This window comes from Equus przewalskii, chromosome 21, assembly GCF_037783145.1.
Source record: "Equus przewalskii isolate Varuska chromosome 21, EquPr2, whole genome shotgun sequence".
Classification (NCBI taxonomy): domain Eukaryota; kingdom Metazoa; phylum Chordata; class Mammalia; order Perissodactyla; family Equidae; genus Equus; species Equus przewalskii.
This window is the reverse complement of record NC_091851.1, coordinates 48,004,722-48,032,185: the sequence shown is the minus strand read 5'-3', so window position 1 is coordinate 48,032,185 and position 27,464 is coordinate 48,004,722. Positions and strand designations below refer to the sequence as shown.

Below are 27,464 nucleotides of genomic sequence, written 5' to 3'. Positions count from 1 at the left end.
CCTTCACCTGGCTTCAGCCCTCCACTTGGGGCCGTCAGATGAAGACAGGAGCCCCGAGCAATCTGGCTGTCAGAGGCACAGAAACAGTTTCAGTGTAAGTGGGTTCCTGTGCTGCATTCTTTGTTGAGTCTGAGATTCAAATCAGCAGATCTCATGACCCTCCCTGTCCTTCTTCCAGACAAGGACACTGCGGGGGAGGGGTGGTGGGAGAGGGGCTCAGCTCCAGGGAGCCACCTATCTCTTTGGAAAGGACCAGAATGACTAGGACTGGGCAGGTGGGTGGGGGGCTGCAGGGGCAGCTGCCTGTGGCCTGGCCCACTGTACAGATGAGGGAAACCAGGAGCGAGGACACAGCCCCCACCCCCCCGCACCGTGGGCACTGCTGCCAGTACCCCAGTGCTGAATGGAAGGTATAGTGGCCTGGGTTGGGCGACCTGCCTGAACCAGGGCCATTGCAGAAATCAGTGTTTCCTGGCACTGTGGAAAATATCGACCCGCCCGGTGCCCATGGACTTTTTGTAAAGGAAGATTCTTTCTGTAAGGAACTAAATGATTGCAAGACAGAAAGAGACCACCCAGACGCCCCCATCCCTGGCACCCACAAGTTTGGGAGCCTGTGGACCGTGGGGTCTCCAGGCGTGCATGGTAGTGAGGTCACCCAGACTCCCCCCAGCCTGTGTTGCCCTCAGTCTACGCTGAGCCAGGCGGCCCGAGGTCCCCTCTGCCCAGTTGAGCCTTTCTCGAACACCAGTGCGGCCTGTTTCGGAGGAGGCCTTGGGTGAGACCATCAGAGGCAGCCGGACAACGAGAATGCGAACATGAACATTAATGGCAGACAGTTCTGGCCCACTCCCAGGCCACTCAGCGTGGACTCGTTGACCCTCGTGGGGCCCACGGACGGGACACCCTGGCTTCTGGGAAGGACATTCTCTGCAGAGGCCTAACGCCGAGGGGTGTGTGGGCCGCACACGGACTTGTTTATGTGTTCATCTAACCTCATGTGTGCATTCTTTCAATAAACGGTAATCAAGAGTGCCAGGCACAGCTCTGGGGACGTGGAGGGGACGATGCCAGCCTGTTCCCTGGGTCTCCACGGGGCTTGTCAGAGAACAGCGGCCTCACCAGTGTCTTCGCTTCCCTTTTCCTTCTGAGACTGCTGTGGGTTCACATGCAGTTGTAGGAAATAACAGAGCCCACGTGCCCATCACCAGTGTCCCCAGTGGGCACAGTTGCAGAACTGTCGTGCAGGATCACGCCAGACGTTGACCTCTGTGCAGGCCATGGACCTCAGGCTTCCCACCTCAGCTGCACTCATGTGTGTGGACATGCATGTGTACGCGCATTTGAGTGTGTGTGTGTTTAGTTCTATTAATTTTTTTTAGTGTGGTCAAATGTACATAAAATTTAGCTTTTAATCATTTTTAAGTGCACAGCTCAGTGGCATTAAGCACATTCACACTGTTTTGCACCCATCACCACCATCCATCTCCAGAACTTCATCTTCCCAAACTGAAATTCACTACTTATTAAACACCAAGTTCTGTGAGATTTTATCACATGGAGCTTCACGTGGCGACAGTCAGGACACATAGTTCCATCACAATGACCCCTCAGGCCGCCCTTCAGAGCCACAGCCACCTCCCCACCGCCCAGCCCTGACCAGCGCCGCTCTCTTCTCCACCCCACCCGTCTCTACACCACCACCTGCATGGAGGCCCGGTGCTGACCTGCGGCGGTGCTCTCAGCAGTCTGCCCCTTTTTGCTGCTGAGCAGAGCTCTCCATTCGGCGGGGTTTGGTTGTGCCCCATTAGTAAATATTTTGGCATGTATTCCAACATATGTATATGTATTTATCTGAACTACCATCTACCCAGGATATATGTCCTTATGCCTCATGTGCTGGTGCCGTCCTGGCCTTGGGACACAGCCCAGACCAATGAGGGGCCACGTGGGAGCAGGAGTCGATGCACACCAGGAGGCCACATGAGCTGTGAGACGGGGCTGGCAAGGCCGAGGGTGGGCCCCGCGTGGATGGGACTGTCTTTGACCGGGTGGTCAGAGACGCGCCCCCCAACTGGAGGGCGTCTCATGAGGTACCTGGTGAGGGGCATTTGGGTCACAGGGAGCAGCAGCACAAAAGCTCGGAGTCCGAGAGTATCCTTACTGTGGCCAAGAAACAGCTGGAGCAGAGGTAGAGGCAGGGGGAGAGGGAGGGCAGCAGGCGAGCAGGCCAGGCTGTGTGAGGCCCAGGGGCTCTGCTCCCAGGGAGGGCGGCCCAGAGGGCACGCAGGAAGGATCCACGATGCACAGGGATCAGCCACGTGGGCTGTCACGTGGCAGAGACGAAGATGCCTGGGCAGCTTCTAATGTGTACACATCATCAAAATGAAAAAGGGTGCTGCACTGATTTGAAGTGTCCCCCCAAATTCACATAGAGCAGAACCTCAGACCACGACCTTATTTGGAAATAAAGTCTTTGCTGATGGAATTAATTAAAGATCTCAAGTGCCAGCCCCGATGGCCCAGAGGTTAAAGTTTGGCGCTCTCACGGCTTTGGCCTGGGTTCACTTCCCATCACGGAACCACACTACCTAGATACATACTAGACACACACATAGTTGTATGCATCTAGTTGTAGATCCTTCTACGTGAGCTGCTACCACAGCATGGCAACTGAGACAGGGGCTTTGGGGAGGAAAAAAAAAATCTCAAAATGAGGTCATCCTGGGTTTCGGGTGGACCCTAAACCCAATGACCAGCGTCCTACAAGATGAAAGGACACAGAGGAGAAGCCACGTGACAACAGGTAGAGACTGGAGTGATGTAGCCACAAGCCAAGGGACACCAGAAGCTGCAAGAAGCAGAAAGGATCCAACCCCAGGACACGTTGATGTTGGCCTTCTGGTCTCCAGGGCTGGGAGAGAATAAAGTTCTCCTGTTTTAAGCCCCCCAGTTTGTGGAACTTTGTTACGGTAGCCTGGGCAGACTAACAGAGATTCGATGAAACTGAAGTGGACGTCTTAGCTCCTCCCACAGCACCACCGGCCCTTTGCCAAGATGGAGCTGGGCTTCTGAAGAGGACTCGAGGGCTGCAGGGCCTCAGGGTGGGCCCCTAGGCCCCACTCCACCAGGGCTGCCTGCCAAGGAGCCCAAGGCCATCAAGTCCAGAGAGGGCTGAGGCGGGGGTACCAGGGGGTCCAGACCCAACCAGGCCACTTGGAGGGATCAGTGTCTCAAGGCACCTGGATGGAGAAGCTCCAGCCCCAGGACTCGTTCTGCACCTAAGCTGCATAACAACGCAAACTCCAGTCCCACAAGCCATTCCACACACCTGGCTGGAAGCAACTACGGTGTGGCTATTGATTCTGTGGGTGGGCAGTGGACAGGTCGTCTTTGCCTCAGCAGGGCCTGTCACTTGTCAGCAGACCAGCCCAGGCTTGGTCACATGCTGGGTGCTGGCAGGATCCGAGAGGGCAGAAGGAAGCTGGAAGGCTCCGAGGCCTCATCGGGGGCCACGCAGACCCTTCCAGGCATCCTAGAGGTCAGGACAGGTCACAGGTTACCCCAGGCTGAAGGTGGGGACAGACCCACCTCTCAGGGGACAGGCAGCGCAGAACTGTGGCCATTTGCGATCATGCAACTGGGCTGTCCAAGCTTGCACTTGCTCACACGTGCTTTCTAAGCTGGGCTTCTGATTTGGAGAGTGAGCATGTCTGTCCCCGTCGGTTTCTCAGGCCTTTACCACATCTGGAAACAGGTAAGCATCCACTTTCTCCTGCCCAAGGATTAGCCTCTAAAAGACAAGGGAGGGCAGAGAGAACTTTCCAGAGGCCGGTGGGGTGGCCGAGGGGAGGGCGGGTGAGGCACTCCAGGCCCCTCCTGTGCCTCTGGGACCCCTGCAGGAGCCCGGAGGTTTGCTCTCCGGAGCAAGTGGACACAGGCGCTCTGGAACTCAGGCGGCCAGGCCTTAGGGCTGAACACTGGGGAATTCAGGAAAGTCTGCATCTGGAAGCTGAGGCGCCCCCATCTTCACAAATGCTTCCAGAAAGGCCGTCAGTAGCCAGGGAACAGCCAGAGGCAGATGCTCAGAGGGAGCCTCTAGAGAGTGACTCCATCAACAAGAGTAAAGGCAGAGGGGAGAGGAGCAGAGGGAAGGGCCCACACCCACCCGGGGTCCCTGTAGGGTACTGAGCCCACTGTCCACATGGGAACAGGAGGCCGGGGGACACCAGAGAGGGAATCTCCAGGGAGAAAGGAAGCTGGCTCACAGGAGCATCTGGGAGATGGAACCAATGATGGGGGGACAGAAACAATATCCAGAAATAGAAAACGAGGCAAGTGAATGAGGCGGATGTCGTCTTCCCAAAAAATGAGGGCTAGGCAGGGACAGTTGTGCGGCTTGCCCCACAGTAAATGCTCCGCGGCCCAATACGGTTCCTAGATCACTCAGGATGGCCATGGCAGACAGTGGCAGGGAGGGGGACGTGAGAAAGCCAAGTCCTGTCCTCAGGGCCGCTATCAACAGGTGGTGCCCCCAAAGAGCTGAAGTTTTTAGAGACCAGCTCTCGAGGGCACGGTAAGCAGCAGCAGCCTGGCGTTAGCTGCGATCTGAGGGAGGTAGGGCAGGCCCTGCTGCTTCTCAGTGCGAGTCTGAGCACCCACCACTCACCTTTCAGAAACATTTTCAACCAACCAGAAACCTAACTATCAGCCTCCACTCATTCATTCATTCCACAAATACCTACTGGGAGCCTCCTCTGGGTCAGAGCTGGGAATAGCACAGACACACTGGCCTCCAGAGCTCTCTTGCCATCCGAGTGTTCCGTGATGGGGTCAGCCTCAGGGAGGCATCTGGAGCGTCCACTCCACAGAGCACCGGGAGACAAAGATGAAAGACCATGGATAATTAATGCTGCTCAGACCCGGCGTTACTCTACGAACACAGTGGGTGGCCCAAGAGCGAGCCAACGGACGCAGGACCCACCTCTGGTTCCAGGATGCAAGGGCCTCTTAGACTCCGAGACATTAGGACAAAGCTTCAGGGACGGACTCCCAGTCTAGCCGCAGACTTGAAGTGAGATCAGAACTGAACTGCTCCCCGAAGCTCGGGCCTGGCTTGTGCTCCGCCCAGACCCGCGTGCAGAAAGGAAACCTGAGCGCACCAGCAGGCAGGCCACCCCAGGACCCCATGGCTGATCCCCAAGGGCCCAGGGCCTTCTCCTGGGGACCACTTCATCCCTTAAGGGCCCTCAGGGACGTGTCAGAGGCATCAGCCTTTATTTGCGGGATACCAAAGTTCTACAGTATTTTGTTGGATGAGCCAGTTGGCAGCAGTGGAGCTGTCCTCACGGGGTCCATCTGCAGCCACTGGATGCCAGGAGCGGGGGTGCGGCTCCCAAGGAACACTTGAGCACAAAGACTTGAGCCACATGACAGCGAAGAGGTGGCTTCCCCAGCACGGCAGTCCTCTGGCTGCCATCCCCTGAGGAGTGCTGGAGTCGGTCCCACAGGGCTCTCTGAACTGACTGCCAGGGGCCAGCCAGGATGGTAAGAGGCTGGCCCAGGGCCCGTGTGCTCTCAGATTGCCACCGGGAGGAGAGGGGAGATCCAGCCCGCCGCCCGGGAGATGTCGCCGCCATTTTCTCTCTACACTCGGGCCACCTGTGGGGGACAGCTACCTGGGCCCCGCCGCCATAGTTACTAACGCCCTTGCACACAGACTGAGGCAGGCAGCGCATCCTGGGGTTGGATATTGGGTGCACTCAGCCGTGACGCGAATGGCGTGGCTCTCCCCCGGCCCTCGGCTCCGAGGGAGCAGGGCGCGGCGTCTGGAACAGGGGGCACGGCCCTCACCGCCTTCCTGACGGCGGCAACGCACCCAGAGGAGCTTTGCACCGGCATCCTTCCACGGCTCGGTGCCTGCAAAGCCTTCCTGTCCCCTCACCCTCCCGCAGCACAGCACGTCCCCACAGGAACAGCCGCTCTGCAGGGTGGCGACAGCTCTGGATCGGAGCCTACCTCTGCGACAGCCGCAGACATGGGTGGGTTAGTGCCCAGGAGCCCGAGAGCACACCTGGGGCGCCGGCTGCCATGTGTCCTCTGAGCACGCTCCGCAGCATCTGATAACGCCAGCCAGCAGCGTGGGCCCTGCTAACTAGGGGCACTCATGCACACAAACGAGCCCATCTCAGCAACAGCATGCCGCTGCGGGGGGTGGGAAGCACTGGGGAGCAGACTGTCAGGTGGCACGAGTGTCCGCCACTGAAGGGGCCCCAGGAGCAGGGGGCGCATCAGAGGGGGGGCCCGGGATGACTGGGGAGGGCAGGTGCACGAACACCTCCAGCTCTGCGGAAGCTGCGTTCTTGGCGCCGAGTCAGGTCTTTGCTGGGCAGCAGCGCACCGCTACCACCTGAGCGGCTGCCGGCCGCGCGCCAGCTCGTTGGCCACGTGCTCCTCGTGGAGGTCCTTCAGGCGCAGCAGCAGCTCCTCCAGGTTCTCCCCGGTCGCCGCCGACAGAGCGATGGCCTTCTGGCCCAGGCGAGCCTGCAGCCGGGGCAGACGGGCTCTCGCCTCAGGGAGATCAACCTTGTTTGCGACGATGGCGTGGGGCCTCGCAGACAGGCCTTCTTCATATTTCTCCAGCTCATATTTCAGGTCCTCAACCTGAGTCCAGGGCTCTGGCACCGAAAGATCCACCACGAACAGGAGGAAGCGGCAGCGCTCGACGTGCCTGAGGAAGGCGCAGCCCAGGCCCCGGTTCCGGTGCGCGCCCCGCACGAGGCCCGGGATGTCGGCCACTGCAGGAGACAGAGCACATGGTGTGGGGAGCCTGGCCTACCGCCTGGCCTGATGTCCTGCTTCTCAGACCTTCCTTAAAGGAACCCCTTGGAACTGAAGTCATTCAATTTACTGCCTGGAGACGCCTCAGGCCAACTGCCAGCCAAGGCTCTGCAGCTTTCAGTTCACAAAATGCTTTGAAATATGTGGGTGACAGGCATGAGGATGATCAATCTAATAAGGAATATTTAACACATTCCAGTCTTTCTGGATTCAAAAGTGATTAAAAAAATGGGAAAGTAGCTTCCTGTAATATACTAATAATGTGATTACCAATAGAAATTATTATAGAGTACTCAGTAATATAAAGTGCTATACAAATAACATTACCAGCAGGCTTACTATTTTTAATGGGCACATTATCTTCCGGAAAAAAGTTTTCTTCTCTCAAAATGGTACAGGGAAAGCTTTTAAAATCACATGCTGTCTACATGACTGAGGCTGCCGAGTTCCTCATGGAAGAAAGAGAAATGAAGACCGTGAGAAGGAGTAATTTCCTTAGGTTTGAAATTTAAACTCAAATTCCTGCACTGTTGCTCACGGACGCCTGGGACAGGGTGGGACGCAGGCCTAAAGCCTACTTTGGATAGAGAGCCACGAAGCTTTAAATTAGGAAAAACAATGCTACATTTTAGACAGGAAGCTATGTTTGTTACATAATTAATGTTCTGAATTATATCATTTAAACCTAAGCCTTTGAGAGAATTCTGGAAGTTCTACCTGCTATTTGTTGGTGGTCTTCATAGTGAACAATCCCAACGTGGGGGTTTAAGGTAGTGAATGGGTAGGAAGCCACGGTGGGTTTCGCGTTTGAAATGGCCCGGAGGAGCGAGGACTTGCCTGCGTTGGGGAATCCCACCTGGAAGAAAGAAGACCCTCTATCATCATCTCGGAGTCTGTAACTGACCAAGACCAGGAAGTTTCAGGACTGGGAATCAACGACAAGTGGGAGCACAGGCTCCTGGGGGTCAAGAGGACGCTGACTGACTAGCCTGTGGCATGTTTCACCATCAGGGACAGCAGGTTTTCTGTAATCAGTGTGTGTAAAATGCCACCTCCTCCAGCCTGGGACTTCAGGTGACACCCACCATCCCAGCGTGGGCCACTGTCTTGAGCTCCAGGAAGAGGACTCGCTCCTGACCGGGCTGTCCAGGGGTACAAGTCACAGGGGCGCGGTTATCGTTGGCCAGGAAAAAGCGGTTGCCCTTCCCTCCTGCTCCCCCAAGAGCGGCGACGTACTCATCACCCGGGTGCGACAGGTCCGCCACAACTTCGTGTCCCTCCTTCACTAAAGTGCCCAGGGGGACCTGGAAAACAACAACGCATTTATAGGCTTAGAGAGAGACAAGAGGGGAGCAGACTGGACCTCGTGTATTTATCTAATTTTCAAGGGGGGTGCGTGGGGGGGCACAGCCGAGAGCCCCCTTTGTGGAGCTCCTCAGGAGCAGAGAGGCCCGGCCCTCACAGGGATTCCATGCAGCTGAGTACACTGCCTGCAAACGACCTAAACAGCTTTTTCCAACAGCGTTTCTCAACGCTGAGGGCGAACTGAAGTATCTGGAAAGTGCGGAGACAATCTAAGGAGAGTCAACTCCACTCACGGAGGAGAGGCCCCAAGAGGGTCAGTGCAGAGGGCGGCTTGGGGTCTGGAGACGAGAGGAACAGTGGACCCTGTGGGGTCCGTCTTTTCAAAATATAATTATTGGGGCCGGCCCCGTGGCCGAGTGGTTAAGTTCATGCGCTCCGCTGCAGGCGGCCCAGTGTTTCATCAGTTCGAATCCTGGGCGCGGACATGGCACTGCTCATCAAACCATGCTGAGGCGGTGTCCCACATGCCACAACTAGAAGGACCCACAACTAAGAATATACAACTATGTACCGGGGGGCTTTGGGGAGAAAAAGGAAAAAAAATAAAATCTTAAAAATAAATAAATAAATAAATGAAATATAATTATTTCATGATTTTTGGACAGGCCACCTAGGCACATGGTATGAATGAGGACAGGCCCAGTCCGCGGGTCCGCTTCGTGGTGGACGGCTGTGCGTTTCAAGGCGAGGGGCCCCTCTGGCCCACACCAAGGCCCTGAGGAGCCTGATGTTCTAGAAGGGGGACAGGGCAGGCTCTCAGCCTCAGCTTACCCGGATGTAGAGGAGAGCGCCGTTTCGCCCAAAGCAGTTTTTCCTGCCACCGTCTTCTCCATCAAAACCCTGATACCGCGACAGGACTGATGCCAGCGACTTGACTTGCTGGTCAACTAAGAGAGCAAGAAATTCACCTTCCTTTGTGTTAGCAGCAGACCCACCTGCATACTGTTAGCTGTCTTTTGTTCAGTTTAAGAACATTAAGATGCACATGGAGGGGCCGGCGCTGTGGCCGAGTGGTTAAGTTTACGCACTCCGCTTAGGCAGCCCAGGTTTCCCTGGTTTGGATCCTGGGTGCGGACATGGCACCGTTTATCAAGCCATGCTGAGGCAGCATCCCACATGCCACAACTAGAAGGACCCACAACTAAAATAGACAACTATGTACTGGGGGATTCGGGGGTGGGGGGGGAAGATTGGGAACAGTTGTTAGCTCAGGTGCCAATCTTTAAAAAAAAAAAAAGAATGCACATGAAGGGGCTGGCCCAGTGGTGTAGTGGTTACTTTTGCACACTCAGCTTCGGTGGTCCAGGGTTTGCAGGTTTGGATCCTGGGCGCGGACCTACATACCACTCGTCAAGCCATGCTGTGGCAGCAACCTAGATATAAAATAGAGGAAGCTAGCAACAGATGTTAGCTCAGGGCCAATCTTCCTCATTAAAAAAAAAAAAGCATACGGAAATATGGAATGAAGTTGCAGGAGTTACTAAACTAGCAACATGATTTTTTTTTTTTTTTTTTTTTTTGCTGAGGAAGATTGGCCCTGAGCTAACATCTGTGCCCATCTTCCTCTATTTTATGTGGGATGCTGCCACAGCATGGCTTGACAAGCAGTGTGTAGGTCCATGCCTGGGATCCGACCCTGAGAACCCCGGGCCTTCAAACCAGAGTGCCTGAATTTAACCACCATGCCACTGGGGCAGCCCCACACAACATGATTTTTGTAAAAGCTAAAATCTTATTCTGAAAACTTCAAAATTACCCATAATGCCAATCATCAATTTATAACCAGCTACTCTATTATGGTGTGGATGTTCGCTAAGTACCAGTTTACTGAGCACTTGAAGGTGACCAACAGCACAGCACTCACTGTGACAGTGGCCAGACTGTGCCCTCTCACGTATCGCACTGTCTTGTGAGCCTCTCTGATCCTAAGCTATCTTTGTGTTCCTGAAATTTAAAGAAAAAACACTATCAAAGTTGAGTTTTGGTGTATGATTTAAACGTGAACATCCACATAATTTAATAAAAATGATTTCCACACATCAATTTTTGAATTTAAATTCCCGTTAGGATAAGAAGGTGGAAACTTTCTGCCCCAAAGACATGTGGACACAGCCATCTTCCCCGGGCACGTGCCTCTCAGGATGACGTGGCCACCGTTGCCTCCGTCGCCACCATCGGGGCCTCCAAACTCCTTCCGGGGCTCACTGTGGAAGCAGCTCACCCCGTCACCTCCGCGTCCCCCTCGGACAAGCACTCGGCGATGGTCCACAAAATGCCTTTTCTGTAGAGAGCACAGTGTGCCCGGGTTGTTATTAACTCTGCAGTCCCTTCAAGGACCAAACAGCCCTTTGAAATGTACTTTTCTACACAACAGGCTTTAAAATGAAAAGTTAATGATTTTAACATTGCTAATCTCTCCTAAAATGCAAATACAAGAAACAGGTCCCACGAGTCCCTGCTATCTGTAGGCGAAGGTGAGCGAACCACGCAGACATAAAAGACGGTCAGTGTGGAACACACGCTCGACAACGAATGCAACGTTTCCAACCTAAAGGAAACAAGGGTGATTTAGACAATATTCCTTAAATAAAGTGTCCTTCCAGCTTTCTTCAAATAGAAACACATTATTGAAATAACAGGTCTTTACTGAGGGAAAGTTCTAGTTCCTTAGGATGCAAGAATGAAAGTGAGTTAGAGTCCAGGGTCCACTATCAGGCTTCCAACTGCGGAGAAAGGGCGTTTTCTGCAGGCTGACTGCACAGGGCTCAAATTTTAAAGGGAGTGATGCAGACAGAGCCCCTTATGTCAGAGAAGGTTTTCTCCAGGTGCCCAACAGAGGTACAATCCAGCTAAAGAATTAGAACCAGCTGGGTTAGCATTTGACACACATTCGCTCATACTTCACGAAGGTCGGCTATCCAGGTGCCAGGGCGCAGGACCGCGTGCCACCGGAGCCCAGTGGTCCCCCTGAGGAGCCCCCCGCTGCGGCCCGGGCGCCGGGACAGCCGTGCTGTGCACACGGGCTCTCCGCCGGGGCCCAGCAGCTGCATCTCCATCCACTACTCCATTAGCAGATCTTTTTTTTTTTTTTTTAAGAAAATACACAAATATTTTAAGATTCTCTGGCACCACCACATGGAAAAATCATGAATTACTATTTCAAAAACTCAATGTACAATGTCACTGTATGCCAGCATAATCAGAATCAACTTGGTGGAAAAAAACACAAGTGCTGAGCAGTGTAAGGAAGATAAACCGAGACTCAGTTCTCACAGTCTGGGGAGGAGAGCGAGCCCTGAGGAAGCCTGAGACATCCCAGCGCACAGAGACTGCCCAAGTCATCTTCCCACAGGAAGCACTGCTTGCCTAACAACGTTTATCTGGAGCCCTCATTTAGGAGGAAATGAAGTGTGTCATAAACACGTATTTTTTTGAATTTAATTAAAGATCATTCATATTTTAAATAGAAGGTTTTGATAAACAGAAAATAAAAAAACCTGTAAGGCTTAAAGAACTGTAAAATTAAAGGTCTATTTCCCCCTGAGATGTTTTAAATTAAGAAATGTTCACACATACTTAAGAATTACGTGCTACAGGCATCAGACACACAGGCTAACGACAAGCACCACGCACCCGTTCCGGGCAAAGGGAAGAACACTGTCAACACTCTGGGCACCCGGGCTACGTGCCTGGTCGGGGCAGCGTTTACGACAGCACACATCAGGCACACAGGCCTTCACCTCACTTACTCACTCTCAGGATGTTCTGAGCGTCCCTCCAGTGACACCATCAGGATAAAGAGAGACAAGGATAAGAACTCAAAGAGCGCCCTCTACCTCGTGAGAGGGCACTGCAGGCAGTTCCTTCGGTTTACGGGCCTCACCAGTTGCTTCTCAGAGAGCAGTTTCTTTCTGCGGGGTTCCTGATGCTTGGCACCGTCTGCACAGCTGACCGAGAGCAGCCGGGGAGAAGCATGCTGTGGAAGGAGCCAGCCAGGCCCAAGGACCGCTTGCGTGGATGGAGTCCAGCGCCCCATGCCCTCCAACAACCTCAGTCTTGCTGAGAAAAGCCTCGAAGGAATCATGGCTCCCTAAAAGTCAAATGGGCAAAGTAAGACACCTGGTTTAACCAGAACATCACACCGGAACTAGAGAACAGTGCCTGGCACACGGTGGAATCGCAGTGTATGTTTTTGAAACAAATAAATGAACTGAGGAATATGACTCTTGTCATTCACCACTTTCCACCCCAAGTTAGGAAGGCTCATCTGCCTCGTCAGCCTATTTACTCCCCGGGGACAAGATGTGTGTGCAAAGGACTTAGGTCATTATATGTCCTGCAACAGTGGATGGACGCCTCCATGGCGCATGGAGTACAGGCGTCCCTGTGAGACCTTTCGTGAGCCAAACGCCAGAAAGAGAAAACGCTATTCTTGCTTTTCACCTTCTATCGTAAAAGCAAAAATCCTCTTTGGATTTCTTTCACTTAAGGAAAACAGATACTGATATGGGGCTTTCGTAAAAGCGAAGTGGCATACAGCAAACTTTCAAAACGTGGAGGACATCCATATCTGCTAAACGAAAATACTAAAAAGGAACTCTAAGTCTCAAATCAAAATTTCTTAAAAATAAAAACACCCATTTATTCAAATGCTATTTTGTTCTCTTGTGCAGTTTAAAATGGTCAAGCTGGAACATGGTGAGAATATTAAACGTGGAGGGCATGCAGACTCTGGAAACAAACTGCCACCCCTGCCCCTCGTCCCCAGTGTCGCCCAGGAACTTTCACCAACGTGTGCAACCTCTGTCTCCTCATCTGAAAATGGACAGGGTTGGGAGGATGGGGAGAGTTACTTCACGTGCACACACAACAGCGGTCCACGTGCGGACTCAGAAGCGTGAGCTACATTTCACTATGGGCTGTTTATGCCACTACTCGTTCATGAAACAGCCTGCGACTACCACGCACCCTGCAGGTGCCGAGGGTCAAGGGAAAGAAGTGTCAGAGCTGGCCCTCCAGGAGTGACACCCCTGCCCTTCACTGCGAGACCAAATGGCCACCACTCCCAGACATCCCTGCTCTGCGGGCACACGTGTGCCACCTAAAAGGTAACTCATGAGGCTTTCCTCCCATTTTTAAGTACGAAAGATACACAGAGAAGGAGACATAAATGTACACGTATCGTTTAAGAAATAATGACAAAGCCAGCATGCGCCTGACACAGCAGGTGAGGAAACAGAACCTGCCTTCTCCTCAGAAGTCCCTCAAGCGCGCCTCCCACTCACACCCCTCCCTCCTCCTGCAGAACACACACTTTCTTGGTGGGACTCACTCTCTCAGCAACACAAAAACTCTCTGAAAAGCTGGAGCACGGTATCAAGGACTTCTCCTTCCTGAATCACTCAAGCACAAGCTGCGGCCCTGACACCTACACCCGGAACACTCCAGCACGCGCCCTGTGGGCAAGGGCAGCCCCCACAGAACCAGGGCCACCTCTGAAACCACGCTGCACGACCACCAGGCTCACACCTCCCAAGTTTAGCTAACTGTCCAACAGCGTCTTCCACGGCAAAAGGGCCCACTTCAGAATCACGTGCTGCGTTTCGCTGTCGTCTCTCTCCAGCCTCCTTAGGCCTGGGACGTTCCTCAACCTTTCCTTCACTCTCGTGCCCTTGACCCTTGCAAGGTCACAGCCCAGGTGTTCTGAAGCATGTCCTCAATTTCTGTCTGACTGCCGTCCCCTCGTGACGAGACTTGGGCGATGCATCATTGGCAGGAATGTCACAGAGTGCTGCAGCCTCACCCGCCCCTCCCACAGGCCTGGGTTTCCTGGGTCCCTTACTGACACGCGCTCTGAGCTCCAGCCCCGGAGGTCCCTGGCCAGTGTCCCTACCGACAGGGCGCTCCTTCCCCACTGTGGTCAGTGAGGACCTCGGGGAAGATGCTCTGAAACTGTGTGCGTATCCCCTTTCTCACAAACTTTCCGTTTATTCATTTCTATGGGCTCATGGTTTCCTATTCTATTCAATGAGCTACATTCTCTTACTATCATTTACTTTGATGCTCAAATTGTCTCCAGTTTGGCCAGTGGAAGCCCATCAAGCTGGCTTCACTGTTCTTTTGACATGTGCCCTTCGACCTTTGAGCACTTCCTGTTTCCTGGCACAAAATATTCCAGGCTCACCTAGAACTTTCCCTGGCCAACCCTGAAATCAGCCTTTACTCCAAGAGCCCTGGTTCCTTTCAGTGGAGAACGGCATTAGAAGCCCGTCTACACGCTGGGCTTGCTCACGGCTACTGTGGTGCCCCTGCTCATAGATTCCCTCAGTGCACAGTGCTGGGGAAAAGACGACACATCTGTAGTCACTGCTACCCCCGTCCACCCCTAGTGACGGAGCAGCATCTGCAGCAAACCATGAGTTCACATGTATGTGTCCAATCCCGTCAACACCACGAGGTTCAGTCTAATTCTGTCTGTCTTTGCAACCCCATTCTCTGACTGCCAGAATCCTGCCTTCCACTATCCTCAATATGTTTATCTGTTCATTTCCTCAGCGCCCACAGTAACCAAATCCCCGCTCCCTCCACACAGGTGCTCTCCCCTCCCCATGCTGGGCTGCCCCACCATGAGGACACCCTCCTCTTGTCATCTTCCCAAAATGTATTTTTTAAATAAACCTTTATTTTGGAATGATTTTCGATTCACAGAACAGGTGAAAGACGCTCCCATACACCTCTTACCCAGCCCCCCAACGTTGTATTAGCATTTTATGTGACTGAAGTACATGTGTCAAAACCATGAAACCAACATTAGTGCGTTATTATTAATTAAACCCCAGATGGCATTCAGATTTCACCAGTTTCCCCATGAATATCCTTTTCTGTTCCAGGATCTCACTCTGCATTAAGCCATCCTGGAATGGTATTATTTTTTTTTTTTAAGATTTTATTTTTTTCCTTTTTCTCCCCAAAGCCCCCCAGTACATAGCTGTATATTCTTCGTTGTGGGTCCTTCTAGTTGTGGCACGTGGGACGCCGCCTCAGCGTGGTTTGATGAGCAGTGCCATGTCTGCGCCCAGGATTCGAACCAATGAAACAGTGGGCCGCCTGCAGTGGAGCGCGCAAACTTAACCACTCGGCCACGGGGCCAGCCTCCTTGGAATGGTATTTTTAAAGTGCTGAAAGAAAAGAATTGCCCACCAAGCAACACACCCAGTGAAAACGTCCTTCAGGAAGGCAGGTGAAATAAGATATGCTCGATGGTGGAAAACGAGGAGTCTTGGTCACCAATATACCTGCTCTACAAGAAATGTTCAAGAATGTTCTTGAGGTGAAGGAAAATGACACCAGATGAAACCCACATCTTTAGGAATGAAGAGAGAACAACAGAAATGGTAAATTTTTATAAAAGACTATCTTTTTCCTTGTAAGAGTTTTTAAATATGTATGATCGTAGAAAGAAAAACTTATTTATAATATTGTCCAGTGGGTTTCCATGCACGCAGAGGTACAACTCATGAAAACATAAAAAGCAGAGAAGGGAGGGGATTAAAAGGACCTGCACGACCCCAAGGTTTCCATGTCTCTGCGATGGGGCACAGCCCTAACTCTAAGCTGACTGTGAAAAGCTGGGTATGCGCAGTGTAACCTCCAGAGCAACCGCTAAGACACCACACAGAGGTGTGGCCAAACGGCCAACAGGTAGATGAAATGGACTGCTACAACCTGTCCCAACAATTCAAAAGAAAAGGGGAAACAGAACAAAAAAGAGGGACGAACAGAAAACCAACAATAAAACAGTGTACCTAAACCTAACCGTACACGTAACTCAGATAAAACACACTTCCAGAAAAAGAGCGTTACCTAAGACGAAGAAAGACGCTTCCAGAAAAAGAGCGTTACCTAAGACGAAGAAAGACGCTTCCAGAAAAAGAGCGTTACCTAAGACGAAGAAAGACGCTTCCAGAAAAAGAGCGTTACCTAAGACGAAGAAAGACGCTTCCAGAAAAAGAGCGTTACCTAAGACGAAGAAAGACGCTTCCAGAAAAAGAGCATTGCCTAAGACGAAGAAAGACGCTTCCAGAAAAAGAGCGTTACCTAAGACGAAGAAAGACGCTTCCAGAAAAAGAGCATTGCCTAAGACGAAGAAAGACGCTTCCAGAAAAAGAGCGTTACCTAAGACGAAGAAAGACGCTTCCAGAAAAAGAGCATTGCCTAAGACGAAGAAAGACGCTTCCAGAAAAAGAGCGTTACCTAAGACGAAGAAAGACGCTTCCAGAAAGAGAGCGTTACCTAAGACGAAGAAAGACGCTTCCAGAAAAAGAGCGTTACCTAAGACGAAGAAAGACGCTTCCAGAAAAGAGCGTTACCTAAGACGAAGAAAGACGCTTCCAGAAAAAGAGCGTTACCTAAGACGAAGAAAGACGCTTCCAGAAAAGAGCGTTACCTAAGACGAAGAAAGACGCTTCCAGAAAAGAGCGTTACCTAAGACGAAGAAAGACGCTTCCAGAAAAAGAGCGTTACCTAAGACGAAGAAAGACGCTTCCAGAAAAGAGCGTTACCTAAGACGAAGAAAGACGCTTCCAGAAAAGAGCGTTACCTAAGACGAAGAAAGACGCTTCCAGAAAAAGAGCGTTACCTAAGACGAAGAAAGACGCTTCCAGAAAACAGCGTTACCTAAGACGAAGAAAGACGCTTCCAGAAAACAGCGTTACCTAAGACGAAGAAAGACGCTTCCAGAAAAGAGCGTTACCTAAGACGAAGAAAGACGCTTCCAGAAAAGAGCGTTACCTAAGACGAAGAAAGACGCTTCCAGAAAAAGAGCGTTACCTAAGACGAAGAAAGACGCTTCCAGAAAAGAGCGTTACCTAAGACGAAGAAAGACGCTTCCAGAAAAGAGCGTTACCTAAGACGAAGAAAGACGCTTCCAGAAAAAGAGCGTTACCTAAGACGAAGAAAGACGCTTCCAGAAAAGAGCGTTACCTAAGACGAAGAAAGACGCTTCCAGAAAAGAGCGTTACCTAAGACGAAGAAAGACGCTTCCAGAAAAAGAGCGTTACCTAAGACGAAGAAAGACGCCTCCAGAAAAGAGCGTTACCTAAGACGAAGAAAGACGCTTCCCAGGGACAAAAGAATAGTTCATCGGGAACACCTGACAGCTAAGAGTGTGCAGGAGGCTAAAAGAGCTTCCAATACATAAAGCAAAATTTGACATAATGAAAGGGGGAAACAGACCATTCCACAATGACGGCAGGACATTTTAATACCATTCTCTCAGGAAGCAATAAAACAAGTACTTGAAAACAAAACAATCAAAAACTGTAAAGATGTAGAAAACCTGGAAAACACTATCAACAATATTGGTCTAATTGACATTTATAGAACAGTACACCCAACGACTGTAGACCGTACATTATTGTCAGGTGCTCGTGGAATGTTCACTAAGATAGACCACATCATGAGTCATAAAAGAAATCTCAATAACTTTCAAAGGACAGAAATCAAATAGAGTGTATTCCCTAACCACAACAGAATTGAAGTCAATAAACAGAAAATATCTAGGAAAACCCCAAATATCTGGAAATGAAACAACACTCTTCTAAATAATCCAATAGGTAGAACGAGATCAAAAGAGAAATCAGAAAATATTTTGAACTGAATGATAATGAAAGTACAACATACCAAACCTACGGGGTGCAGCCAAAGCAGAGCCGCAAAGCAGGGGCCCATACGGCTCCAAGTGCTTCTGTCAGTAAAGAAGAAAGATCCAAGATCAGTGACCTCAGGCTCCAAATCAAGAAGCCAGAAAAGCAAAGCAAGTGGAAGAAAAGAAATAATAGCAGCAATTAACAAAATAGAAAACTGACAGACCATAGAAAAAATCCCACAGCCAAAAAACTGGCCCATTAAAAAGACGAACAGAATTGACAACCCTCTAGCCAGACTGATCAAGAAAATAAGAGAACACAAATCATCAATGTCAGGAATTTTAAAGGTTATCAACACAAATCCTATAGACATTAAAAGGGTAAGAGAACACCATGAACAAGTTTTTGCCAAAAACTTTAACAACTTATGTGAAATGGACAAATTTCTTGAAAACGCAACTTACCAAAGAAACACAAGAAGAAACAGAAAATCCAAATAGCCCTGTATCTACTAAAGAAGTCGAACTTGTTACAAAAGAGTATTCCTCAAAAGATGACTCCAGACTCAGACTGTTTTACTGGTAAATTCTATCAAACAATCAAGGAAGAAATAACAGCAATCCTACATGAACTTTTTCAGAAAACAGAAGTGCGGTCATTACTCAACTCATATTATGAGGCCACTGAAACCTGAGTACCAAACCCTGACCTTACAAAAACAGAAAATGACAGCCCAGGAGCTGGGCCTGTGGCCGAGTGGTTAAGTTTGTGCTCCACTTCAGCGGTCCAGGGTTTCGTCAGTTCAGATCCTGGGCGCGGACGTGGCACCGCTCATCAGGCCACGCTGAGGCGGCATCCCACATGCCACAACTAGAAGGACCCACAACCAAAAACATACAATTATGTACTGGGGGGCTTTGGGAGAAAAAGGAAAAATAAAATCTTTAAAAAAACCCCAAAAAAACAAAAACAATAAACATTTAACACCTCTATGTCACTCCTGGCAAGATAAGTATTTTTCAAGTATTCACTCACTTAGTCCTTATAACAACTCTGTAAAGAAAGTACTTTTGTTATCTTCACTTTCCAGAAGAGGAAACTGAGGCAAAGAGTGGTGAAGTGAAATACGAAAGGTCACAGAGGTATTAGATGGGAGGGGTAGGAGCAGAGTGTGAAAACTTGTTGTTAAAGGGGAAAAAACCAACTCACCAATCCATAGAAGCACACCCAAGGCCAAGCCCGCTGGAGAGTGACGCCATCCACCCTCTGGCGATGGGAACCGGGCTTGTTGGCAGTGGGGACACACAACCTGGAGGAGATCAAGTGCAGAGAAGGGGATCAACTGCAAAGCCAACCAGAGACCTGAACTCTGAACTCTGAACTCTGCCTAATGTGGAGGACTTCCTCTTTCTGCCCTTTCAATTTCTTTGGAAAGACCCCCTGAACACGCACCTGAGCAATGCAGATCTCTCTTGCCCGGCAAACAAATTCAACCGTGTTTCACACACCTATCTGGTTTTTATTCTCCTTCCAATGCTCCACCTGTGCTGTCCAATATGGTAACCACCAGCCACATGTGGTTATTGTTTAACTTGCTCTTAAATAATGTAGCATGTAATTATATAACATAAACTTACATTATTCAACATTCTTTAAATGTAAAACTTCAGTTTCTCAGTCACTTAACCCACCTTTCAAGTGCTCACAGCCACATGTGGCCAGTGGGCACTATATTACACAGCACAGATTAGAAAATTTTCAGCATTACAGAAAGTTCTATTACAGCTCTGGTCTATAGGGTGCAGCGGGAACTCAGAAAAGTGAACTCATAGTCCTCCTAGGAGCATCCATTTACCGGGCCCAGCTTAGCAGAGCACAAAAGGCCAGACAGTGGTGAGAGCCTAGGGTCCGAAGTTGGACGGACTTTATGATTAAAGGACTGGGCTTTAAAAATGCTGGACAGGCGCTCAATACACAGCCAAGGGCTCCCTCCACTCTAGACAATATTACTTTGTCGTTAAGCTCAGTTCTACTGGTCTGTGTTGTTATTTGCCAGGAACCTCTTCTAAACCTTGTGAAAGATGACATGAGTGGAGCCATATTAAAAGAGAGCAGCCATTTCAGAGGAACTGCCTCGCACACCTTGTTTCCTTTATCTTCCAAACTGGACCAAACATTCCAAGAAGTCAGTAAAGACAAGAATATCCTGTTTGTAAGGACCGATGAAACCAGACTTTGTTGATGACCGGATCGATAACCAGCCAATGGGGTACAAGTCTAGCCTTTTGCCTGATGCCCAAGCTCAAGCCCATCTGTGAAGTACAAACCCCGCCTGACCTCGTCCAGGACCAGTGAACGCTTCCTTAACACAACTCACCTCACCTTCCTTTCTTTTCCCATGGAAACCCTGAGGCCGTCTCCTGTAATCAGGACACTATTTGGGTTTCTACCCTAACTGCACTTCTTTGATCTGGAAATAAACGCCTCTCAGCCTCGCATTCTGGCTCTTTATTTTTAGGTTAACAACCTCCTACAGACATTTTTAAGTGTATTCCTTACAAACCTATGAGGGGGCAGTGCCGCAGGTTGGATGTCTTCTGTTTGCTTTTCTAGACCCACATTCCATCCAGCCATTTCAAAAGCCTGCCCTGCGTGACTACCCTTGGCTACCCTGCCCTCTGGCAGAGACTGGCAGGAGCAGGCAGGCGGGATGCTGATGTCCCCGCTCTCCTCTGTTCCCTAGACGGAAGGTCACCCCTCCAGTCAAGGAGGCCCTGTCTACACTGCTCTCCTCTGGTTCTGGTAACTGCCCCCTGTCCTTATCCTCTGGGTCTAGGGGTAGAAGCAACTCCACCGTCCCTAGCTCCAGGTTACAGGGCCAACACTGTGGGTTCCCTAGCGCCCCCTTTACACAGCGCCTTTCGAACCCTCCTTAGACCACCCTCACGATAAGGGCTCGGACTCCTGGCCCTCCCGGTTTTCAAGTCTACGAAAAGCAGCAGAGGCTGAGCCTCAGGGAGGTGATAAGGCCCCTGCCCGAAGTCACAGTGTCCTCTGGCCTCGGGCACACGGCTGCACCTGTGCTCTACCGCGGGGTCTCCAAACTGAGGCCTGCTCGCCACGACCTTCCGAGGGAACCAGGGCAAGGGTACTTTCAAAGGAATCGATCTTCTGCTGCTTAACTACCCACATGCTCTCTGCTAAAACGTATCTGCCCGACACCGAACTTGCATTAAAAGCACTTCTCCTCGCCCGTTCCTCTTGGACGAAGGGCCCTCTCCTTCTCAGAAGGAGGACGCGCTCCAGGGACGCGGCGAAAAGCACACGCCTGCACTGTCACCACGGGCCTGCGAACAAGGTCCCCGGGGTCCGCAGCCACAGACGCAGAGCAGCAGCGGAAGCGACAGCGACCCGGCCTCGCGCAGCACACTCGCCCCAGGCCGGCGACGCGGCCGCGGGGCAGCGCGGCTCCCGAAAGCTGCGCCGACGACGGGCTCTCTGCTCGGCGGGACGCTGCTCAGAAGGCGCACACGCTCGCGGCTCACTGCCGCCGCTCCCGCCACCGTGAAGGCGGGCCCGCGGAAGGGCGCAACGCGCGCGCCGACCGCGGTCGCAGGACTCCCCGCACGCCCCGGGTGGAGCGCGCACGCCGCCCCGCCCCCGGCTCCGGGAAGGTTCCGCTGGGCACCCGACGGCGGACCGCCCGGGTCACGCCGAGGCCCCCGGAGCAGCGCGCACGGCGGAGCCGGCGAGCGCCCGTCCCCCGCTACCGGGAGGACGCAGGCTCGCCCGGTCGGCGCCGCTGCCGCCGGCTTCCGGGCCCCTCCTCCTCCCGACACGCTCAGCCCCGCAGAGGCACCCGACACCCCTCGGCCGTCCGTCGAGGCCGCGGCCCCGACTCCCTAACTCAACCTGTTCCAGGGGCACATCACTTCCGGGACCTCGGGCTCGCCCGGGGCGGAGTACTTCCGGTACCGGTCCCGGCGGCGCCTGCGCAGGGTACCCCCAGCGCGCATGCGCAGAAAGTGTCCCGGCTCCGCCGCGGGCTGAGGTGTGCCGCTGGCCCCCGGGAGGGCGCGCCTTCTCTGGAGGGAGGGGCTGGGGGCTGACGACGCCTCCGGGGGGCGGGGGCCGGGGCTGAGGCCGAGACGGAGAAACCTAGCGCGGGGCCGGGCTGCGCGACGGGCGGCGGGGCCGCTCCAGCCTCCGTCCACCGCCTCCTCAGGACCCGGGTTCCGCCAGCCCTCCTCCTGCCTCCCCGCGGGTCCGCGCCCAGGGGTGCCGTCTGAGGGGCGCCCGAGGGAGTCCGCGTGGGACAGGGGACAGTGTGGCAGTGTCCCGGGGTGGGGGTCAGCGTCCTGCCCGAGGGAGTCCCCGTGGGACAGGGGACAGTGTGGCAGTGTCCCGGGGTGGGGGTCAGCGTCCTGCCCGAGGGAGTCCACGTGGGACAGGGGACAGTGTGGCAGTCCCGGGGTCAGCGTCCTGTCCGAGGGAGTCCGCGTGGGACAGGAGACAGTGTGGCAGTGTCCCGGGGTGGGGGTCAGCGTCCTGCCCGAGGGAGTCCACGTGGGACAGGGGACAGTGTGGCAGTCCCGGGGTCAGCGTCCTGTCCGAGGGAGTCCGCGTGGGACAGGGGACAGTGTGGCAGTGTCCCGGGGTGGGGGTCAGCGTCCTGCCCGAGGGAGTCCGCGTGGGACAGGGGACAGTGTGGCAGTGTCCCGGGGTGGGGGTCAGCGTCCTGCCCGAGGGAGTCCCCGTGGGACAGGCCCGTGGGGTCAGCGTCCTGCCCGAGGGAGTCCGCTGGGACAGGGGACAGTGTGGCAGTGTCCCGGGGTCAGCGTCCTGTCCGAGGGAGTCCGCGTGGGACAGGAGACAGTGTGGCAGTGTCCCGGGGTGGGGGTCAGCGTCCTGCCCGAGGGAGTCCGCGTGGGACAGGGGACAGTGTGGCAGTCCCGGGGTCAGCGTCCTGCCCGAGGGAGTCCGCGTGGGACAGGGGACAGTGTGGCAGTGTCCCGGGGTCAGCGTCCTGTCCGAGGGAGTCCGCGTGGGACAGGAGACAGTGTGGCAGTCCCGGGGTCAGCGTCCTGCCCGAGGGAGTCCGCGTGGGACACGACGGTGTGACTGCGACAGTGTCCCAGGCCGGGGTCGCCGTCAGTCCTCACAGGACAGCCCCCGCAGGCCCCCGCCACCAGCTGCGCTCTGCCCAGGAATCAGGCTCCCTGCAACCCGACTCCACGGCGCCTGCAGGCCAGCCAGCAGGGTCCAAGTACAAATCAGGCTGTGTGTCATTCACTTCACAAAAACTCTCTTTTTAGGATGATTTCTGAAGAACCAGTTTATTAATAGATTACACCAAAAGCATAAACAATTTAGACGCCAAACTCTGACTTAAAAAAAAAATGAACCAATAAAGATGTTTTTCAAAAAATGTACTGTGCTCACAAATAAGACAAATTTGACCTGTTCAATAAATAGAAATGAAGTTTGACTCAAACATTTCAAACGGAAACGGAAACAGTCTTCCTCTTTGTGCAACTTTGAATGGATGCCCGATATTCAGACCTATATACACAAAACCTCTGATAAAATCAGGGGCTCACTTAGGCTCCAACTGCAAGAGCATATTAAGGCTCCCCTCGAGGTCCTGGAGACCTTGTCCGTCTCAACGCCATCCATTCTCACTCTCAGTGTGAGTTCTAAGTACTTTTAACAGCTGAGTCCACAGATACCGTTGGTTCAACAATAAACCCTAATGGGTGATGAGCTTTCGCATACCAATATGAACTTGTCAGCACTTCTGAAAATTGTGGTCATCGTTTTTCAGATTCACAACCTGCTGGGTGTCGGGGACAATAGGAAGAAGGCTGAGCGTCTATTTCCAAGTCTTCCTTTGCCTCTTTACTGGACTTCTGTAGAAGTGGTCATAAAAACAAAGCGCCACCCACCACACTGCACAAACAATTCGTTTTCGCCTAAGCTTCTGCAAACATTCATATCACAGAAGAGCACATATAATACAGTTAGTGAAAAAGGACTGTTGGCATCACTTCTTCCCCACAATATTACAGAAAAATGGACAACATTAAATAAACATTCTGTTATCGATCATTAAATATATTAACACCAAAAATCATGTATAAATTAGGAAATCAATGTACAAACTATTTCACAAAGTGCTTTTTAAAATATATACACAACATTCAAGAAATTCTTAATGTAAGACATTTCAGATTGAAGTTTCGGGATAAGTTTTTTAAGTGTCCTTTTTTTCGAAAAGTATTGATACAGCACTTAAAAAAAAACACATAAAAGGCATATTCCCAGACTGGCAAGGGATAAAAATCAACCATTGTCACAGTGACCTAAAATGTTTAACGTTTTCAGTGGGAAATTTTAGTCCCCGAATGAGTTTGCAATTAGTTTTATGGAAATTGTCAGGACAGAAGAGAACAAAACCAAGGGCGACAACTCCCTAAATGAAATTGCTACTGTGTGTCATTCAGCAACTAACAACTCTCATCGCAGTAATTTAATATAGATAGGTATTTTTAAGCTTTTACCAGTGTTAAGGTTTTTAAAACCCATACGCTTAGAAAATAAATGCTTTTATCCAGTGTGTGTGTGACTGTCTCCACAGAAGAGGGGAGACTGCCCTCAACTGGCAGCCCTCCAGCCTGAGCCCCGGTTCTTCCTCTGTAACAAGGGAACAGTACTTGCCTCCAATTTCTCAGGGTGGATTGTTAGGACTCATTTAAGAAAAAAAAAAAAAAAAAAAAAAACCATTAAAATGCCTTGTAAACTGTACAGCATTCAACACTGGATAAAGAACTTTAAATTTTTTAAACAAAACAAATATATAATCTTCAGTAGACCTGATATATCAAGAATTGGATATTTTTTGTATGTTCTCGGTTGGTCTTGGAAATATGCCACCATTTATCCAGAGATGTTTTTAAAGGATTCATAGTAAATATGGATATTATTATCCAAGGTTGATAAAATGTCCATATTACTTATTGGGAAATGTAGGATTTTTCCTTGGACCGTACTTTTCCAAGTGAGCTGTCTTTAATGTTTGCACAGAATTTAAATGGGATTTAATGTCCTAGGAATGTAAAAATTATTCAAATCTCTATATAAAACCTTTCCTTTTCATTAGGAAGAACACAGTAAAGTTAGTGGGGTCCTTTTCAAAAATGAGATGTGAATTTCAGATGTCCCTAAAAGAAAAGGAACACTTGCTTGGAATCCCGAACACATAGGTCCTAGAAGAAAGAATATAAACAAAAGGTCCTGTTTGGACAATTTGGTATTGGACAAGTATGTGGACAATATTTTAAATTATAAATTTCGAATTGGGCACATTAAATATTCAGATCCCAGAAATGACTGTCAGATATACCAGGGCCAAAGCCATAGCAATTTCAGAGGCCCCCCTCTCCTTCCCGCAGTCGTGCCGCTCTCCCGGGTCAGGCTCATCACACTGCCTTCTTGGGTTCATACCTATTTGGAACATAGTCATTGATCCCTCTTTACTTTTTAATACAAAATCACACAACCTTTTGGATAAACAGAACTGGTGAGCAACACAGGCAACGAGCGAGCTCCAGAAATGACGGTTCACAGCCGTTCCCAATGAAGCACATTTTTCCTTTCCAGTGTGTAACAGAAACTGACCTGCACCACAGAAGATGCCTCCCAGAGCCCCATCGAGCCCAGGAAAGGCCGCCGCTCTGGGGCTGTGCGCGCAGGTCCAGCTGCGATGTAGCCAGTGAAAGATAAAGTTACGACCCACATTACAACTGCACGAGGAGAGTCAGACCTAAGGTCTGTTTGTATGAATACACGGACAATGGCGTCTTGTAGATATGCCCCATCACTGGGCACAGAACACTCTGATGACCAAAGAACCCCTAAAGTTAGCTAGAAACATCAACAGGGGGACAAAAAAGGGACAAGCTCTCCATTGTATGGACATACAATACTATACACAGCACCAAATATGTCACACCATCAAAGCGCTGTCTCCCGCCAGCAGTGCACGCTCAGCATCACACCCAGCATGCCATGTGCACGCTTTACGTGCAGACACTGCGTGGGACGAGGGGCAACCAACGGGTTACAGTTCATGAGAACTGCCACCGGCCCATCCACCCCTGGATGGACAGGCCACCACAAGGCTCCAAGAAGAATGCTTGTCCCTTACTGCTGGTAATTTCCATACTGGCCCTGCAAGAGACCAAGACACAGATTATACCTCGACAGTCACGATAAAGGGGTCCACACCCAAAGGTAAGACATACCCCCACCCCCGGCCAACACGCAGGCTAAGAGCTGGAAGGGGCATAAAAAGCAAGCAAGCAAACAGCCTCCAACCACATCTACACAGCAGGAGGTCACTGGCTTTCTGAAAGCCATCTGTCCAAGCTTGTGGCTGGTGATTTAGATCAGAGGGTCTGCGAGGCCCACGACCACCCCCACCCCGTCAGTCCCCCCAGGGGACCGAGCTCCCAGAGGTGACTGGTTGACAACAGGGTTAGATGCAACACAGGCTGACGGCTTCGCGTCACTGCCCACGTGGGGGATGACAAGGTAATAAACTGTAGGCAATACAAATCTCAAGACAGAATTAAAAAACGTGTCCAGCCAGGCCGCAGGATGGGAGGGGTCCCTGGGCCACTGAGTCGATCATCTGATCCAATGAAGAGTCACTCAGCCAGCTGTGTCTGACCAAGGTGAGAAGATACGTGGAGATAATTTTTAAAAACTTTACAGGCTCAGAGAATTAGCATTCTGGAAGGGACCCTGGAAGCCAATTATTTCATCTCATTATTCCTCGTGACCATCAGAGAAACCGTCATTATGTTTCAACAGACATGGCAGGTCAGCGCATCTGGAAACATCCAGAAAGCTTGCCTGCTCATAGCCGTAAGGCCGCTGCTGCTGGGCGGACGGGCCCGTCTGAGACGCTCTGTAGCTTCCATACTGCTGGCTCTGTCCTTGCTGGTAGCTGGAGTACTGGGAGGGGGCTCCCTGGGCAGGCCCTGAGAACACACAGCAGGCACCGTGAGACCAACACAACACGCCCCCATCCTCTCAAGTCTCCGAAACAACAGCACCTGTTCTTCCGCAACATGAAATCCGTACAGCGAAAGTGCTCAACCGAGTACCACGAGCGACTGCCACCTCCGTCCTGTGTGGCTGCAGGCCATGCCGGCACCCCGACCGCGCCAGGCTCGAGGCGGCCCTCCAGCACCTCTGAGCCTGCTTCCTGGAAGCAGTTTACGTCAGTTACAGTGGGCGCTGTCAACACCTGAGTTAAACGTCACAGCGACTGGTGAAAACTCGAATGCCGAAGAGAGACAGTGATCATTCCTATGAAAACAAAGCTGGAGGCTTGGAAAAGAATTGCTAAAAGCCGAGGAATTTTTCAAAAAATGCTATTTAAGGGGCCGGCCCCGTGGCCGAGTGGTTGAGTTCTCGTGCTCCGCTGCAGGCGGCCCAGTGTCTCGTCCGTTCGAATCCTGGGCGCGGACATGGCACTGCTCATCAAACCATGCTGAGGCGGCATCCCACATGCCACAACTAGAAGGACCCACAACTAAGAATATA

At 51.6% G+C, this 27,464-nt stretch overlaps 2 protein-coding genes across 16 annotated transcripts in view; both read right to left on the bottom strand.

Annotated features, from left to right (window-relative positions):
- Positions 1-1,394: 1,394 nt before the first annotated feature.
- On the bottom strand, positions 1,395-21,818 carry MTG2 (mitochondrial ribosome associated GTPase 2). Of its 12 annotated transcripts, none has more exons than XR_011530675.1 (9): positions 21,765-21,818; positions 19,062-19,161; positions 12,089-12,295; positions 10,339-10,486; positions 8,977-9,092; positions 7,926-8,144; positions 7,558-7,696; positions 3,670-6,797; positions 1,395-3,535 (listed from the first exon to the last, which is right to left on the bottom strand). XR_011530675.1 is itself a non-coding variant. In XM_070587712.1 (9 exons), the coding sequence occupies exons 3-9, from the start codon at positions 17,932-17,934 to the stop codon at positions 6,403-6,405; spliced, it is 1,272 nt and encodes a 423-aa protein (XP_070443813.1). In that variant the 5' UTR covers positions 17,935-17,950; positions 19,062-19,161; positions 21,765-21,796; the 3' UTR covers positions 1,395-6,402. The 12 variants fall into 12 exon arrangements, 10 of the variants coding, with proteins under 10 accessions (XP_070443813.1, XP_070443811.1, XP_070443812.1 ...); XR_011530674.1 differs by having other exon boundaries at positions 1,395-3,793; positions 4,985-6,797; XM_070587712.1 differs by adding an exon at positions 17,887-17,950 and having other exon boundaries at positions 1,395-6,797; positions 21,765-21,796.
- A 1,342-nt stretch (positions 21,819-23,160) lies between these two features.
- Positions 23,161-27,464, bottom strand: part of SS18L1 (SS18L1 subunit of BAF chromatin remodeling complex) — a 32,810-nt gene continuing 28,506 nt past the window's right edge. For all 4 annotated transcript variants that reach the window (XM_070587698.1, XM_070587694.1, XM_070587695.1 and 1 more), the window contains 2 exons: positions 26,769-26,896; positions 23,161-26,081 (listed from right to left, as the gene is read on the bottom strand). In XM_070587698.1, the coding sequence (XP_070443799.1) occupies positions 26,055-26,081; positions 26,769-26,896 (155 nt within the window). In that variant the 3' untranslated portion in view covers positions 23,161-26,054. The remainder of the gene's footprint in view (positions 26,082-26,768; positions 26,897-27,464) is intronic.